General features: G+C 55.2%; 6 protein-coding genes across 6 annotated transcripts; 2 read left to right on the forward strand and 4 right to left on the reverse strand.

Moving 5' to 3' along the window:
• Window positions 1-55: 55 nt before the first annotated feature.
• IE81DRAFT_320666 (putative UDP-galactopyranose mutase) lies at window positions 56-2,577 on the reverse strand. Its single transcript, XM_025513098.1, has 5 exons — window positions 2,222-2,577; window positions 2,105-2,145; window positions 1,806-2,028; window positions 1,384-1,524; window positions 56-1,314 (listed from the first exon to the last, which is right to left on the reverse strand). The coding sequence occupies exons 1-5, from the start codon at window positions 2,259-2,261 to the stop codon at window positions 242-244; spliced, it is 1,518 nt and encodes a 505-aa protein (XP_025372227.1). The 5' UTR covers window positions 2,262-2,577; the 3' UTR covers window positions 56-241.
• An 827-nt stretch (window positions 2,578-3,404) lies between these two features.
• IE81DRAFT_298199 (Noc2-domain-containing protein) lies at window positions 3,405-6,552 on the forward strand. Its single transcript, XM_025512176.1, has 6 exons — window positions 3,405-4,167; window positions 4,285-4,574; window positions 4,714-5,121; window positions 5,195-5,308; window positions 5,390-5,733; window positions 5,812-6,552. The coding sequence occupies exons 1-6, from the start codon at window positions 3,789-3,791 to the stop codon at window positions 6,479-6,481; spliced, it is 2,205 nt and encodes a 734-aa protein (XP_025372228.1). The 5' UTR covers window positions 3,405-3,788; the 3' UTR covers window positions 6,482-6,552.
• On the reverse strand, window positions 6,530-7,784 carry IE81DRAFT_320668 (NAD(P)-binding protein). The gene is made up of 3 exons (XM_025513099.1): window positions 7,389-7,784; window positions 7,013-7,279; window positions 6,530-6,911 (listed from the first exon to the last, which is right to left on the reverse strand). Exons 1-3 carry the CDS (start codon window positions 7,692-7,694, stop codon window positions 6,669-6,671), a joined length of 816 nt encoding a protein of 271 aa, XP_025372229.1. The 5' UTR covers window positions 7,695-7,784; the 3' UTR covers window positions 6,530-6,668.
• Window positions 7,785-8,578: 794 nt separating this feature from the next.
• On the reverse strand, window positions 8,579-9,624 carry IE81DRAFT_345122 (endoplasmic reticulum vesicle protein 25; the record flags this gene model as incomplete). Its single annotated transcript, XM_025515881.1, has 4 exons — window positions 8,579-8,597; window positions 8,669-8,771; window positions 8,910-9,116; window positions 9,294-9,624. The coding sequence occupies 4 exons, from the start codon at window positions 9,622-9,624 to the stop codon at window positions 8,579-8,581; spliced, it is 660 nt and encodes a 219-aa protein (XP_025372230.1).
• Window positions 9,625-10,726: 1,102 nt separating this feature from the next.
• IE81DRAFT_320670 (DnaJ-domain-containing protein) lies at window positions 10,727-13,228 on the reverse strand. Its single transcript, XM_025513100.1, has 5 exons — window positions 12,759-13,228; window positions 12,298-12,655; window positions 11,939-12,186; window positions 11,774-11,869; window positions 10,727-11,697 (listed from the first exon to the last, which is right to left on the reverse strand). Exons 1-5 carry the CDS (start codon window positions 12,787-12,789, stop codon window positions 11,030-11,032), a joined length of 1,401 nt encoding a protein of 466 aa, XP_025372231.1. The 5' UTR covers window positions 12,790-13,228; the 3' UTR covers window positions 10,727-11,029.
• A 1,098-nt stretch (window positions 13,229-14,326) lies between these two features.
• On the forward strand, window positions 14,327-15,884 carry IE81DRAFT_320672 (hypothetical protein). The gene has a single exon (XM_025513101.1). The coding sequence runs from the start codon at window positions 14,505-14,507 to the stop codon at window positions 15,675-15,677; it is 1,173 nt and encodes a 390-aa protein (XP_025372232.1). The 5' UTR covers window positions 14,327-14,504; the 3' UTR covers window positions 15,678-15,884.
• The last annotated feature ends 54 nt before the right edge of the window (window positions 15,885-15,938 follow it).

Below are 15,938 nucleotides of genomic sequence, written 5' to 3' on the forward strand. Positions count from 1 at the left end.
AAGCTTTTTGGCTGTGGAACAATCTCGCAATCGACAGTCCAGGGACACCAGTAGGTCTGTGAGTGGAAGCATCTAATTGAGTTCAAGTGTGTGATTGGACGTGTTAACGCAAAATGATGCTCCGTGTGAGCTCGAGATGAGTGAGCAGGGTGACTAGAGGCGCATCGCAGTACCAAGCGGGTTCGAGACTTCGACCAAGCTGAGCCTAAGGGTAGACCGACCGGCCGATGTCAAGCGCGACTCAAGCCTTGGTGAGCCTGCGCTCGGTGTTTCTGCGCCCATTCACATAGTCTGGGCTGTCGAGCGTGAGCTCGGGAGATCCGTAAAGCGCTCTGTCCACAGCTTCCACACCAAGCATGAACGAGTGATCCTGGTTTCCAACCTCGTACTTCCAACTGCCAAAGCGGCCTCTGCTGAAGATGTTGTACTTGTCCGAAAGCACAGGCAAGATCTTTGCCAAGGCAGCGTCTCGCTTCAAGCTTGGGGTCGGGTAGCCTGGGGTAAACTTGCGGTGGTAGAGCGAGACGATCTCGTCGGTTGGCTGCATCAGCTGCGTGTTGACGCATCCCTGCACAGTCTCAGCGAGGATTTTTTGGGCATCGACTGGCTTCAGGTGAGACTCCGACACTTCCATCATAAGAGACCAGTAGGGGCCTGACTTGGGAGAGTTGTCCGTGGGCTTGCCCTTGCTGACATCGGCGTACTGCAAGGTAGGCAGCTTGGCATCGGCTTGAGGGCAATTGTTGGGGCTGTAGTTGGAGAAAATGGTAGCCCGGTAGAAAGGACAGTCGTCCTCGGGGAAGTAGAGCCAGCATTTGTCGCCGATGCGAGGAGGAAGCTCGCCGCGGATTCCAATTCCGATAACGTGAGTGCTCGAGTAAACCAAGTCCTCCTTGGCCTCCTTGAGCTGCTTGACGTCAGCGGGGTCGGCACCGTCAAGGTTGTCAATGAGGTAATCTGCGCCCATCGTGGTGATCAGGTTCTTGTACTTGATCGAGCTGCCATCGTTGAGCTTGACGCTGTGTCCGGCAGCATCGACCTTCTCAACCCGCTTTTTGAAAATGAGCTTCTCCTTGGGAAGCGTCTTGGCAACCGCCTTCCAGATACCACCTGTGCCACCCTCAGCAGGGAATTTGAAGGTGGCGTTTGGTCCCCACCCTCCAGCAACCTTTTTGTTGATGGTGTTGGAAACAACAACCTTGAGAGATGGTGCAGCAACACGCTCGCCCAACCACTTGCACTGCATGTGGGTAGTGGGAACGGCCCACACCTTGAAGTTGTAAGGCCTCATGAAGAGGTTTGCAATACCCTCACCTGCCATTTCAAGTGGTAGCGTGAGTAGGTTTTGCAGGCATCGAACTTGGAAGACCTGCGGCGACTCACCCATTTGACGCAGAATCCACTCGTCGAAGTCCTTGGGAGCGTCCTTGGCGCGAATGCGCACCTCGGCAGCGTCGATCATGCCTTCAATAGCCTTGACTTGATCCTCGACTGGCAGAACGCTGATGTTGTTTTGGTAAGGGTCTGCGGCGAAGCAGAGCAGGTGCGGCATGTGTGAGCAAGTGAGTTCCTTTGCCCTGGATCCTCGGGCGAGAATTAGTCCGAGCATTTCAGCAGACATTCGGGTTGGCGCGGGCCCTGGGCTCGCGCTAAGCTTCGTCCCAAGCAACGCCTCATACAGCCTAACAATGCGGAATGTCACATCTTGCACCTCCACCCCAGAAGAAAGTTGAATTGCCCCTCCCCACTGGCCCGCAACGAGAGAATGTCCATCTGATTCGTTTGAAAGCCTGCTTGCCACTCACAAGGCACCCAAACGTTCTTTGAGCGAACGTACGAGACACGCTGGTGCTCGTACCAGTCACTGTCCTTTGGCAGGGCCTCGTGGATGACATCATCAAAGTAAGTGTAGTGCGAGAAGATGACGTGACCACCGACGTCGAAGAGGAAGCCTTCCTGAGTCACGTCGGTCGATGCGAGACCTCCCGCTTCTTCAGAAGAGTCGATCAGAGCCCATGTGCCTTGGTTCTATGGGAGTGATGCACTCGGACTATCAGTCCATGACCTCTGCGAGGAGACAGGCCTTGCCAGAATGTCTACTCACGAGCTGGTTGAGACGCTTGGCCGCACCGAGGCCGGTGGGACCTGAAAGTTGCCAGAGGCGGCGGCGCGTGTCAGCTTGCTGTGGGTCGCGCACCTCGAGGGCTCGAGCATTGCTCACCTGCGCCGATAACGAGAGTGTCTACAGAGGTGGTAGACATGGTGTCTGAAGGGATGAGGAGGTCAGGGGAAGGGAGGAAAAGAAAGAGTGTGGCGATGGGTCGTAGCAAGAATGGTGATGTTTGTGATGGACGAGTTCCTGTATGGCGTGCGTGGTGGTGTGCAAGAAGGCTGATGAGATGTGCAGCAGCAGCAGCAGCAGCGAGGTGTGACGGAACGTTCGGTGGGTTTCCAATCAAGCAAGGGTCGATGTGAGAGATATGAGTCGCGATTCACAATTGTCAGACAGAAGAGAGAGTCAAATCAGGGTTTGGAGCATTGAGCAGCAGGCTGAACGAGCCTTTGGTCTGACCGACGCGGACGCTAGTCATCATTGATGTCCGACGGACACACAGACTACTGCATGCATGTATACTTGCAGTATGGGACCTGTGTGTGCGTACATACATGAAAGTGATTCAGATTACACACCCTCACGCTCCGTATCGGGACGCAGAAGGGTGGATTGATGTGCGTCCGTTCGTGCTTGCGTCGTGCCTACTGGACAGCATGCGTCTATTGCCCACGAGTCGCGGTTGCATTGACAAGAAGAGCGAGACAGAAAGAGCGAGACAGAAGAGGCATCCCAGCAGTGCACCACACCACAGCACACCACACCACAAGCAATTAAGAGTCTCGAATTCTAAGACGACCTCTCACCAAAAGAAGTTCCACAAGACGAGACAAATTCGCGCTGCACGCGCAATCGATCGCAACGCATGCATATCAGCAGCTTTCTAGCTCAGCGCAGCTGCTTTGATGGCCCTCGGTGACCCAAATTTTGCGCTCGATCCAAGCGAGACTATAAGCACATCAGCCCCCTTAATGCTTCCTTGCGCGGTACTTGCTAGAGCCCGGCCGCGGTCCATGGCCCGTAAATCTGGCACGCGCGCGCTAGCCAGCATCCAGCATCCAGCGCATGACCGGTCGCGGCAGCCAGCGGGAGCGGTCGGCGAGTGCATCTCGCGGTGCAGTTCCGGTCGCACAATTCCACGCGCGGCAGCCGGCACGCACATTCACAATGCATGGTGCGCGCGCTCCACCACTTAATTACGCTCAGCTAAGCTTTGCTTTCCGCCCGACACAGCAGCCGTGCATGGCGTGCATGCAGCTTATTTAGCGGACAAGTTTCGAGTCTTAAAAAAGAAACTTTTGCAGCTCTTAGACAGACCACCAGTTCTTGCCACCCGGCTGTCTGTAGCGCAAGAAGGCTGCAGCCACAGGCGTTGCAATAAGAGCGTGTCCCTTGCATCACGTGACATTGTCTGTTCGATCACGTGTTTGGGTTCGAAAACAAAATTTCGAGAGCATCATGGCCATCCATCCAACTTCGGAGGGGGTCCTTCTCGCAGCCCCCTGTGCTCACGGTTGCTCCTTTCTGATTGCCGCAGAAAGGTCAATCGCAAAGTCCGGATGTGCGGAGCATCAGTCGACTGCTAGCATCGCTCACAGCAGTCTTCATCATCGCTCACCACGGCATACATCTGCTCTCTGCTCGCGACAAACCCACACAGGGCTGAACAGTCGCCATGGCAAAACAGGCCAAACGAACGAAAAAGTTCATCAAGAATAACCTGACCGACACCATCAAGTCGCGTCGGGACAGATCCAAGAAGAAGGCGGTGATAGAGAGGTCCAAGCAGGCCAAAGCTATCAGGTCAGGGCGAGCTCCCAGCTCGTCCAAGCGCAGCGACAGAGCTGATCAAGATGAGGATGTGCCGCGCACAAGCAAAAAGTCGGATCAGCGGGTGATGGGCGTGGAAGAGTTCTTGGGTGGTGGCTTCAAACAAGGGTTGAATGCAGACGAAGATGAGGAGGCTGCTGGCAGCATGGACTCTGATGAGCAGGGTGAAGATGAGGAGGTGGAAGAAGATGATGATGATCTGGAGGATCTTGAGGATGGTGCAGGTGGGTGTATGCGTGTTCGCGACATGGCGCATGCGCTGAGCAAGCGAGGTCGTTTTGCTTACATCTGGAACAACTCTTTCTTGTGCGTATGATTCTGTTCAACTCTCGCGACTGCAGAGGACGAAGAGCTGGATGAGGTAGCGCACGCCAAGCAGATCCAAGCTTTGGCCAAGAGCGACCCCACATTCTACAAGTATCTGCAAGAGAACGATCAAGATCTGCTCGAGTTCGGAGGCGCAGGGATGACGGGAGCCGGAGTTGAGGACGATGATGATGAAGAGGCAGATAGCGAAGATGAGCGGGTCACCGCCAAATTCAAGGGCAAAAGCAAAGCTGCAAGCGATGACGGGGGTCCGGTCGTAGTGACGCCTGCCCTTCTCAGAAGTTGGCAAAAGTCCATGATCCAGGTGAGAAGTGGTGGATTAGGGTCTTTGCACGATGCGCTTTGCTCATCACATGATCATGTCAATCCTCTTACTATGCCACCGCCACGAATCCCCATCCTCCATTCGTCGCCCCTCCTCCCTCCCCTTGACACAACGACAGCAACACTCCTTGCGCGCCTTGAGACGCCTTCTGCTGGCTTTCAGAGCAGCTGCACACATGTCTGAGCCAGATTCAGAAGAGCAAGCATCAGCCTACATAGTCACCTCCGCCAAAGCGTTCAACAAGATCATCCTTACCGCTTTGAAGTACATGCCCATGGTGCTGGCGCATCACGCCCCTTACAAGGAGGTTCCTCTAGCCAACGGTGCCGGCCACAAATACAAGCTGCCAACTGGCAACAAGAAATTTTCTCAGCTTCAAAAACCCATACAGAGCTTCTTTATCAATGTCCACAAGCTCTTGAAGACGCTGACCGATCACGACACTTTGTATGCTGTCGTTACTGATAGCTCCAAGACGATTCCTTGGCTGCTGTCTAATCCCAAGGCGACTCGAGAACATCTCAAGGTCAGTGCACGTTTGTAGACGTCTGGCCAAGCTCTCCACCTTCGTGGTCTGATTGAAACCCTTCTTCTTGCAGCATTTGTTCGACCTGTGGACCTCGTCCGCGGACCGAGTCAGGATCGCCGCATTCTTGAGCATTCGACAAATTGCCGCTGCAAGCAATGACAAGATGCTGGACTTTTGCCTGAGGGTGAGCTGTATGTCTCTTACCTCGCCTCGCCCGCTTGCTGAGCCACGTTGTGGACTCCTCTTCTTGCTCGTCATCTTGAAGGGAACCTACCAAAGCTTCGTTCGCTCGACTAGGAACACCACTATCCACACGCTAGGATCCATCAATTTGATGAAGAACAGCGCGACTGAGCTGTTCGCATTGGACCAAAGTGCAGGGTATCAGCATGCATTTGGCTTCATCAGACAGCTGGCTATTCACTTGAGAGGTGCCCTGAAGACGAGATCCCAAGAGAGCTACAAAGCGGTCCTCAATTGGCAGTACCTGCACTGCTTGGACTTTTGGTCTCTCATCCTAGCTGCTGCCTGCGATACGCAGCAAGGCAAAGGTGATGAGATGCAGCCGTTGATTTATCCGCTCGTCCAAGTGACGTCCGGCGTTCTGAAGTGAGTCACTCGTGACTCATTTTGGCGGAGATTGTGCTGCAGAGCTAGCACTGACACGCCCCGTCACACGATGCGCAGGCTCATACCAACTTCGAGGTACTTCCCAATGCGTCTGCATCTGGTCAACAGTATGCTGCGTCTGTGCAGGAGGACCGGTGTCTATATACCCCTCGCGCCGCCTTTGCTGGAAGTGTTCGACGCAGCAGAGTTCCATCGCAAGGACAAGCCGTCGACGCTCCTTCCTCTCAATTTCGAGGTCACGCTTCGAGCGCCTCAAGGCTACGTGCGCACTCGCGTCTTCGCTGACGCTATAGCCGACGAGACTTGTGCTGTCCTGCTCGAGTATTTGGCCACCCAGAGCCGGAGCATTGCCTTTCCGGAGCTGGTGATTCCCATTCGGACTCAGCTTCGACGAACGCTCAAAGGGTGCAGATCGCCCAAACTCTCTTCCAACTTGAAGAACATCCTCCACAAGATGACGCTAAATTCTCAGTGGATCGAAAAGAAGAGAAGGAACGTTGATTTCGCTCCGAAGGATAGGAGGCAGGTTTTGAGCTTCTTGAAGAACGAAACACAGGAGAGTCCGCTGGAATCTGCTGCTAGGCTTCAAAGAAAAGTCAGAGAGCAGCAGAAGCAGCTCTTGCAAACCAGCGAGATGGCGCAAGCTGACGGGAATGAGGACGAAGATGAGGAGATCGAAGATGAGAGTGAGGACGAGGATGAGGAGGAGGAAATGGAGGTGGATTGACGGATCGATCCTTTGAACTGTAACAACATCATTCACCTTTGCTCGACTCGCTGCAATTCAACTGCTTACACTTTGTCTGCGTTATAACGACTCGGTATCGATCAACGCTTGAAGAGGATAGCATTGATGAGGCTAATTCTGAGCTGCTTGGGGGTCTCGCATTGTGCTGCTTGAGGATCTCGCACCACTACTGCAGCCTGAAGCTCTTCAGCTCTTCGCTGCTCCAATCAATGTACCCGCCCTTAGCACCAGCGCCCTGACCATCTGCTCCCTTGGGATCGTCCCTGGTGCCCCTGATAGCCAAAGCCGCCAGAACATGACCGGGCTGCTCTGGTGGCAAGAGCGTGCCATCCCGGTGCATTCCCGAAAACTTGTCGTACGAAGCGGCGTCCATGGATTCTTTGCCCGATGAGCGAATCTGGGTTTGCATCTGCCAACAGAGCCGAGAGGCAAGAGCGACGTTTGGCTGAGCTGCCTAACGCCAAGATGCACGCGTCCGTGTGACAGCGCTGCGTGAAGCGCTAGACTCACCTCGGTAGCGACCACACCTGGTCTGACAGCCCAGACCGCCAAGGAAGGCTCTTCAGACGCCAAGGTTCGAGCGATGGCGTTCATACCGGCCTTGCCGGCATTGTAAGCCGACCATCCAGCCGTATTTCCCACCGAAGCACCGCTCGAGACAAATACGACCTTTCCCTGACCTGTCGGGGACTTTCTGAGGTGAGGCAAGGTGTAGTGCAAGGTGACGATGAGGGAAGAGAGGTTGGTCTGAATCTGTTCTGCGAAAGATGAGGGCGTCTGCGCGGGGATGGAGGAGCGTGCCAGAAGTCCAGGCATCGATGAGCTCCCGAAGCACAAGGGCAAGTATTCGCCACACCTGCAGACTTGCACGGTGACTTGCACTCACCACATCGGAGATCCTGGCAAAGTCGATGACCCCAGCATTGAGGATCACCCCGTCCAGTCTTTGCCACTTTTCCAAGGCTTTCTTGACGCCCTCCTGCGTGTCCTTTTCGCTATTTACGCTTCCTTGGTGCGTCAATATCTCAGCATCGTCCTTGTGCTTCTGCTCTGACAGTGAGCTCAGCTCTGGTGTGAGGGAGCGGGAGAGCGTGAGGACGTTGGAACCTTGAGAGAGCAGCTGCTGAGCAATTGCTAGACCCAGCCCGCGAGAGGCTCCGGTCACCAAGACGACAGGCTGAGAGGATGCCATACCTGTTACCTGGGTGAAACGAACGAAGCTTACGTGCGAAAGGTGTACGGTAGCCGCGATTGGAACGAGACGAATTGGTGACAGTGGCGGTGAGAGCGTGAGTAGAGCTGGTGAGCACAGCGTTCAAGACTCCGCAGGCCCGCTTCACCGTTCAGGAAGATCTGACAACCTGCCATGCAGCAGCAGCAGCAGCAGCAGCAGGTGGAGGAGGACGCGCGCAACACTCGTGACCCAAGGCTCACGCGTCAAGCTGGCATCATCTCCACAGGCCACATAACGCATCACGAACTTTGATGGCTCCCAGGCTCAGCAGCACCAGTAGAGCCAGTGGGCACGCAATGGACGAGAGTGAGTGTCCAGCGCATCGCCTCCATCACCTCCAAGGGTCACAGCTCGAGATCACAGTCACAGTGCACGCACATACCCAATCAGCTACACTAGGGCTCACGTGCCAAGGTGCCGTCGCTATCGGGGGCCAAGCCAAAGCGCCGGGCCACCACCCTTCCACATCGACATCCCATGCCCGTCACTCAGCCAGCCAGTCAAGCGGCTAGCTGCCTTCGGTGTGAAGCGGTGAGCGGGCATTCCGCTGCAAGCCCGCATCGAGCTCCACCTACTTGACTCGGACTTGCCGTTCCGTTCGCGGGTGTGATGCAAAAGATGACGCATCGTCAGGAAGAACACGGACAGGGCGAGTCCGACGCACTTTCGCTTCCCCCGCCCCTCTCAGCTTCGCCTGCTTCCCGCTCTTTGCCTCCACGATGCATTCTCGTGGCCCACGCCGCAGTGGGCCTGCTTTTGGTGCGGTCCATGATTACGCAATTCGAGCACGTGCATTGTTCAATTTCGCATTCGATTTCCCGCTCCAATACTTCTGCCTACTCTCAATCGATCAAATAGAGCCTGCAGGGAAAGTAGGAGACGTCAGAGCTCTGTGCAAACGGCTCTTGGACGCGCGCGATGAAACAACTCACCGCTTGAAGAAGCTTCGCAAGTAAATGATCTGCCACGAGCCGAGGCCTATGAGAGCGACAATTGTGATCCACGCGAAATTTTCCACTCTGCTATTTGTCGACTCTGGCACGGTAGAAGATTGATCAAAGGCAAGGCAGCAAGGTGAGCTGATGGCAGCATCAGGAGATCGCGCGTCATGCGTCGCGCAGCGCCATCCAAGAGCCCCCTTCGGTTGCGAAATGCAGTAGGGAAAGCACTCACCATTCGTATCCCGCATCTTGCCTTCTCTCTTCTTGAGGTAGTCCATCTCGTTGACGATCTCGCCCGCAACAGCCTCCAGCTTCCTCATCTCAGTTTCCAGTCCTGAGAGAGACTCTTGATTGGCAATGGCATTGTAGTCCACCGCATCGGCGCCAATGTCCACATCGAGGTCGATCATGGTGGACTTGATTGGGTGCGCTGATGCTCCTAGAAATGCGCAGGCGGTGCGTTAGTGGGGAGGTGGTGGAAGGACGACGTCAGAACATCTTGCACAGCTTCGAACAGACTCGCCGACGCAGTGAGATGCGCTCGACATTCGCCATCAGGAAGGCCGAGCACTACGCCTGCTCTGCGTTCTTGTCCTTCCATGCGCGCACTGCTCACCTTTCCGCAAGGTGTTTTTGAAGCATACACCCAGATCAGCGTGCGTGTGGGTATTGATGGCCATCCTAGTCTCCTTTTTACCAATTCCCTTCTTGGACAGGTAGACGTTGTTGTGTTTGCTGCCATCCACCACTTCCACGTCCACTCTCTGATCCGCTTCGCTTCCAACATCGTTGGGCTTGGTGTTGATGGTAACAATGACCAAAGTGTCGGACAGGGCATAGTTCCATATACACTTGACCGGAGCCGAGTGCTCTGCCGTCAAGTCGAATTTGATGGCTGAGACGAGTTGCACGCAGACGATCAGCAGCAGCATACATCGAGTGAGCATTCTGCTTGCACTGCTGCTGCCAAGTCGTGATCGGCTGCTTGTGTGCATCTTCTTATCCTGCGCGACGTGCTGTGCGCGCGACGTCGAGGTGGACTTTGTGTGCTCAGAATGCCGCTCGAAGATGGCCCAGAGACGCTGCGAGGAGCTTGTGACTGTCAGCAATTGTGATGAACGGGAGAAGAGTTGCGGACTTGTTGCCGACAGGAAAGGTAGCGGGCGTGCGTGACGGTGCGTGACGTGGCGCTGCGCTGCCTCGCGTTGAAAGAGTCGTGAAGGCGACGCAGAATCAACCCTATCAACGCGTCGATGGTGCTCGTGCTGGTGCGGGTGGAGGGAGCGAGGACAGAAGCGAATGAGCTGCTTCATTCGTCATTCAGATTGTCCGAAGCATCGTCTTGCGAAGGTCGAGCGACACTCGTGACCAACAACTCACGACAAGTATAAGTGACGTATACGCAGAGGCAGGCAGGCAAGCAGGCATGCAGGCATCCATAATCACGAATGCAAAGCGCACCTTCCTTCGCCTTTCCCAGCAAGCAGCAGCAGCATGTGCAGCAGCAGCAGCAGCTGGCAGAGCTTTGATTCGCGTCCCACGCGCATTGAGCACACAGCAGCAGCTAGCACAACAGATGCAGATGCAGGCGCTCGAGCAGTGACGCTCGAGCCAGCGCGGACAGGAACACAAGCGCGTGCTGGCTGAACGACGGCGGGCTGATGGCTGGCGCGGATCGTCAGCTCATTCACGTGATTCGTAATTGTGATTCATTCAAGATTTGATTCACATTCTTGATTCCAATCTTGAATTTTGAATGATTCTTGGTTCGTCATACGTGATTCCTGCTTTCCCCGCGCTTGGGCCAGACCTTATATTATTCTTCAAGATTTATGTTCAAGATTGTTGACGGCACCTTCCAACAGGCCACGTGAAGAAGCAGCCCAAGGCTGCTGTGGCCTGCTCATGCTTGGCCCAATTGATCGAATCAAACCATGCGTCCACCTTGCTTTTGCGCAACCGTCATATTCTCCTTGCCTACCACCCGAGTTTCGACCTTTCATCTTACAAGGGAGCGCACACAGAGACTCTCGAGAGCCCTACAGAAAAAGTTGAGTGAAGACATGAGGCATGCCTTGCCACAACAATGATAAGCATACGCGTGAAGGTTACAGTGAAATCGCTAAGATCAAGTGCAAGTAGACATTGAAAGGGAGGAAAGCGGCCAAGATATCGTGACTAGATGTGAAGCGAAGAACGATCCTGATTGTAAAAGGTGGCTAATAGATAGGTGACGCGCAAAGGTACGAGGATCGATAGACAAAGTGACTGGTGAATTGGTGAATGTGGGGCTGACACGGACGCGAAAGTGCCGGACTGGTGATCGTGGTGGTGGAATCGCGCAGAGCTGCCTCAATCTTGTTGTGCCTGGCGAGATCCACCGGGAACCCAAGACTCGCTCGTTTCAAGCACCTTGACCACCCCGCCAAGCAAGGTGGCAGCCGTCGGACCCAGTAGCCCGCTTCTTTGCAATTGCCCTTCAACCATCTCTGGCTCCTGATCCGCTTCGTCGTTGTGAGATTCCAGCCTTGCTCGACGAGCTCTCCTCTGCTTGCGGCGCTCTCGCCTTCGGGCCTGACGCGCCTCTCGCCTCTGGCTTTGACTCGACCCCCTTCTCGCATCGGCATCCGATCCACCCGACTCGTCGCTTGAAGAGGCGACGCCGAACTGATCAGCGTTCCGACGGCGCGACCTTCCGTCATGCATCTCCTCAACATCGCTCTCATCGTCCTCGCTGTCTTCATCGCTAGCAAACTCGTTGGTCTCAGATCTGCCGGCATCTCTGCCGTCCCTGCCGGTGCGTTGTCCTTGGCTGCCTACTCCGCTGGCGTCCTCGCCAGGCTCGCCAGTCTTCATCGCGGTGTCGATGGCCATCGGTATGGAGAGGGTGACACGAGCGAGCTGTAGTGTGAGACGCAGTCGACCGAATAAATCAAAATAGCTGAGCTGCCGGAGCGAATGTTGAATCTCGTACAAGCGAATCAGCTCGAAGCGAATGACGCCAAGATATCGCTTGCCAGCTGATGCGAAGACACGTCTCGGCCGTGTCAGCCAACACTTCGATTGCGGCGCTCTGTGACTCCTAGGCATACTCACCCAGCATCATGTGTCGCAAGCGTCGGAAAGCGCCCTCGATCGAGTCTACTGCTTCCTCGCCGAGGTTGAGACCAGGGTTACCTTCATTCATCGCGTCTGAGCGGTCAGGTGCGGCAAATCTGTGAGTACAAGGTCCGCGAACAGATGACTAGCGGTACCACTCACTAACGAGGACTCTGATCATCTCAAAGTCTCCCTCCAAGAACTCGCAGAACACGGAGTACAGGACGCTGTTCAGCGTTTCATCTCCCGCACCATTCGCAGCCGCATGGCTGCTTGCGTCCATAGCCTGCGCATAGTCTGCCCGACCAGACACATCGTACATCCGGCGAGCACTCGGAGAAGAGAGGGTCTGATAGGCGAGGGCGACGCGCTGAAATGCAGCATGGCATGGGGGATAGGATGGCATTTTGCTGTCAAGGGGCAAGGAATTTGCCGCCATTGTCAGCGATTCTCTCGCTCTGCAATGTGCACCAATACCTGGGCGTCGATTTTGCTCCGATCGACGTGCTACCGCAACTCACTCGGGATGACACACCCTGCTTCTGGCCAGAAAGCCTCTCCTGACCTCGTCTTGCTTTGCCGTCTTCCTGATTCCCAGCACTTTGTACAGGTCCTCCTCCTCTGCGATGCCATCGATCACGGAGATCTTGGCCAGCTCAGCAGGCGTCCATGCAGGCTTGCCACCCTCCTGTTCCGTCACTCCGCCGGCTCTGGCAAGACCCGCTGCAACCGATGCGTAAGAAGGTGGCGGCGAGGTGGGAAGGCCGTTCGGTGGGGCGCCTGGAGTCTTCTTTGGATGCCTCTTGACTCGGGTGGCCGCTGGTGTTGATTCATGATCGCTGTGTACAGTCGCCGCACCAGCCGCGTTGCTGCCTCTCGCTGAGTTCAGAGCAGAGGGGGAGGAGGTCAAGGCGCGCGTGTTAGTGCAAACTCCCGCCTTTCATGCTCTCCGTGCCTCTCGCTTGGCGGGAACCCGACTGACCGTAGTTGTAGAGACTTGAAGCTACGAACATGTCCAAGAGAGGTGTGAGCGTGTTCCTCTCTACGTGTCGGCTCCAGGACCGAAAGTGACAGGTATAGTGATTGCGTCGGAGGCAGTACCGCCCGTCGGAGGAGCAGGTGACGCTGTCTAGTGGCTCCAGTGGCGGTAAAGCACCGGTCGATGCCGAGTAAGAAAATGAGCGACGACACTAAATCGATGACTGGGATGCCATGAAGAGTTGTGCGTAGATGAGAGATCAGCGGTGGAAAGGAGTGGCGAGTGGATGACGAACAGCAACGGAAGTGTACGCGTGTAGAGTCTTGAGTTTGGGTTGACGATTGTTGATGTAGGTACCGGTATCCAAACCAAGGATCCGCACCCGCGATTGAGCTTCCCGCGAGCCAAGCGCGCGCACAGGCAGATCGAAGGGCATGTGAGGGTATCGGCGCGGGGTGGAAGTCGGGGGCGCGCCACCGTGCATGCATGCAGCATGCAGTGCGTACGTGCTGTGTGGAATGCCTATCTATATGCTGGGCGCGCGACTCGTCAACGTTGAAAGCCGCCGGCGCCTGGCAGAGGGGGACGCGCGATTCAAGATTCGTCAAGATTAATTCATGATTCAAGATTGACTTATTGGACTGCCTCTTTGGGCTGGCATATTCAAGATCGAGTACCTGCAGCGGAACATACAATCAAGAACCTCGAATGATGAATGTTGAATACAAACAACATTCATGATTCAAAGAGTCAAAAGCGTGAGATTCGACGTACTCAGGACACCAGACTAGGCTCACAGTTTGCTGCAGGGATGTGCAAGCTTTCACACTTTCTTGACCAGCAGCTAGCTAATCCGCACATTCTTGATTCAAGATTGTGTGATGCGAGTTGTAATCGCGAGTCGGTTTTGAATGCACAGTCAAAGTTGTGAGTCAAAGCAATCACGAAGGCGAATCTCTTGAATGCGACTTCATGTTGCGAAGGCCGTGCAGCAGTATTTGGTTGGCTGTGGATCCTCATCCTCCATCAGCAGCACAATTTTGGATCAAGTCGCCTGCTTGAATGCACAAGCACCTGCTGGGGCAGCATACATGCATGCATGCTATTGGCGATGATGTGAAGGGGGAGGCAGCAGCCGCAATGAAGACCGCTTGCTCGCTCTTCCAAGACGAGTCGTGGGGGCGGTTTCGCACGCCAAGCGGACCTGACATTGATCGCTTCACGGTGAGCGGCAACTTGCCACATGCCGCGACACGAACGGTTCCTGGTGCAGTCCATGCTGAAAGATTACAAGCTATCCATTTCGCGTGCCTCGCCCATCAGGTATCCCAGAGCTGTTCGAAGCAAAGAAGATGCAAATTGATGAGATCTTGATCTTGAATTTTGAATGATCAATTTGAGATCTTGATCTTGAATTTTGAATGCGTTGCGTGAGGATCGCCCGCGGATAGCGCGTGAGCCTTTGACGGACTGACTGACACGTGACCGTGATATCATGCGACTCCACCTAAGCACGCATACGTCCAGCGCGATACACTTGCTCTTGACTGCCGCCGCCCTGCCTCCCTTCTATCTGATCCGAGACGATCGTCCTCACCCACCCGACATCACACTTTGCATCTCAACGAGGCTCTGCGATCGCTTCAGCAGCTCCATGTGTCGCCAGTCTCAGCAAGCTTTGACTCCGTATGCTCGTGGGCATGCATAGCTGATCCACCCTCTGTGACTGGACTTACCCCCTCAGTCAATATGACCAGCTTGCACACGTCCGCTCGATCAGCTCACCACGTCTGTCTCTGGTGCGCAACCAGTACATCGGCAACGAGCATCGCATCATCCTCACGGCTGACCTTGGAGCGCAATCCGAGCAAAGCGAATGGTTTCATCCGAGCGCAGTCCAGTCTAACTCGCGTCTCGGCAAGGGTGCGACTGGCCGCGAGCCTTCCAGCTCGACCAGACCACAGCTTTGCAGCATCTCAAAGAGGCGCTCACACAGCTTCTGCATTGGAAGACGGTCTTTCCGAGGACGATGCTGCGACTGGAAATGCTGAGCAGAGGAGTACCTTTGCTCGAAGATCGATGAACAGACACGCCGGACATGCAAGATCTGCTCACTCGCAAATCGCTGGCTCGGAAGACAGCAGCCTCAGTGACCTTGCCTTTCCCACCTCTTGCGATTTCACCCCGTATGACGTCTTTCATCTTCCCAAAACTGCAAGCTCTTTGGACATCAAAGCGCGCTACTACGATCTGGTACGCTTGTATCATCCAGACAAGCAAGCAGCGAATTATGTGGAGGGAACACCGTTGACGGCAGAGATGGAGAGGCAACGTCGTCAAGAGTGGGAAGTGATGCAACAAGCGTACGAGCTGCTGAAGCATGATCATCGAAGGAGGAGGTACGATGCGTCGGGAATCGGCTGGACGGCGGGAATCGGCAGCGCAGTGCGAGGCTCGACGTCTCCTTGGCACGGAGCACCAAGCGCGAGGAAAGGCTGGGAATTTAGGGGCAGCGGCCACGACGGCTTCGGCTGGCAATCCTACGCCAAAGCGCAAGGCTCTCCTCACGACTTTTACGGCTCCAATCCCGCTCCAGATCCCAAGAGCGGACCGCGATACATGCCCAACGCCCATTTCTTTCTGGCCGTCGGAGGCCTGACGTGGTCGCTCGCAGCAGTGCAGTACGTGAGGCTGGCCAACGAATCCAAGGAGCGCAATGTGCAGCTGGAACAGAAGTCGGCATTGGCGGCGCAAAGCCTGGAAAGGGCCAGACAGCTGGCAAAGAGCAAAGAGGGAAAGAGTAGACTCGATAGCTTGCGAAGAAGGGCGCGCGAGCAGCAGCTGCTGGTGATGGACGACGAGAATGTTTGCTCGAGCGAAAGCGCTGTGAGCGTCTTGCCCGCGCCGTCTCACAGGTACTAGGAAAGCACATACACCAGCATGGTGACCGTACTCAGCCCGTTGCACACCAGCACGCATTCAAGCAGCACTTCGAGGGATGCCATCCGCTTTCATCCTGCATTCTCTTTGTTCGATCTGCAGCATCCACTGCGAATAATGTACATTACAATCACTCACCAAGTCCAGGCAGTGCGCAGACAAGGCTACCGCAGATGATGGAAGGCAAAAGGCGTAAGCTGTGACGCTCCCAGACCTGCTTTGAAAGCCTTGGATCCCAGTCTC

The sequence above is a fragment of the Ceraceosorus guamensis genome (genome assembly GCF_003144195.1).
Source record: "Ceraceosorus guamensis strain MCA 4658 unplaced genomic scaffold IE81scaffold_7, whole genome shotgun sequence".
NCBI lineage: Eukaryota > Fungi > Basidiomycota > Exobasidiomycetes > Ceraceosorales > Ceraceosoraceae > Ceraceosorus > Ceraceosorus guamensis.

Bases quoted from the DNA above. Each gene is read 5' to 3' on its own strand.
- IE81DRAFT_320666 (XM_025513098.1), bottom strand. From the start codon at position 2,261: ATGTCTACCACCTCTGTAGACACTCTCGTTATCGGCGCAG. The intron at 2,029-2,104 runs GTGAGTAGACAT...TCACTCCCATAG, and splicing joins CCAAGCGTCTCAACCAGCTC to AACCAAGGCACATGGGCTCT. The intron at 1,525-1,805 runs GTGAGTGGCAAG...GCTTCGCCGCAG, and splicing joins AAAGAACGTTTGGGTGCCTT to ACCCTTACCAAAACAACATC.
- IE81DRAFT_298199 (XM_025512176.1), top strand. From the start codon at position 3,789: ATGGCAAAACAGGCCAAACGAACGAAAAAGTTCATCAAGAATAACCTG. The intron at 4,168-4,284 runs GTGGGTGTATGC...TCGCGACTGCAG, and splicing joins GGATCTTGAGGATGGTGCAG to AGGACGAAGAGCTGGATGAG. The intron at 5,734-5,811 runs GTGAGTCACTCG...CACGATGCGCAG, and splicing joins GTGACGTCCGGCGTTCTGAA to GCTCATACCAACTTCGAGGT.
- IE81DRAFT_320668 (XM_025513099.1), bottom strand. From the start codon at position 7,694: ATGGCATCCTCTCAGCCTGTCGTCTTGGTGACCGGAGCCTCTCGCGGG. The intron at 7,280-7,388 runs GTGAGTGCAAGT...ATCCCCGCGCAG, and splicing joins TTGCCAGGATCTCCGATGTG to ACGCCCTCATCTTTCGCAGA. The intron at 6,912-7,012 runs GTGAGTCTAGCG...CTCTGTTGGCAG, and splicing joins CAGGTGTGGTCGCTACCGAG to ATGCAAACCCAGATTCGCTC.
- IE81DRAFT_320670 (XM_025513100.1), bottom strand. From the start codon at position 12,789: ATGTTCGTAGCTTCAAGTCTCTACAACTACG. The intron at 12,187-12,297 runs GTGAGTTGCGGT...GCCCCTTGACAG, and splicing joins AGCAGGGTGTGTCATCCCGA to CAAAATGCCATCCTATCCCC. The intron at 11,698-11,773 runs GTGAGTATGCCT...TCTTCGCATCAG, and splicing joins CTTGCGACACATGATGCTGG to CTGGCAAGCGATATCTTGGC.
- IE81DRAFT_320672 (XM_025513101.1), top strand. From the start codon at position 14,505: ATGACCAGCTTGCACACGTCCGCTCGATCAGCTCACCACGTCTGTCTC.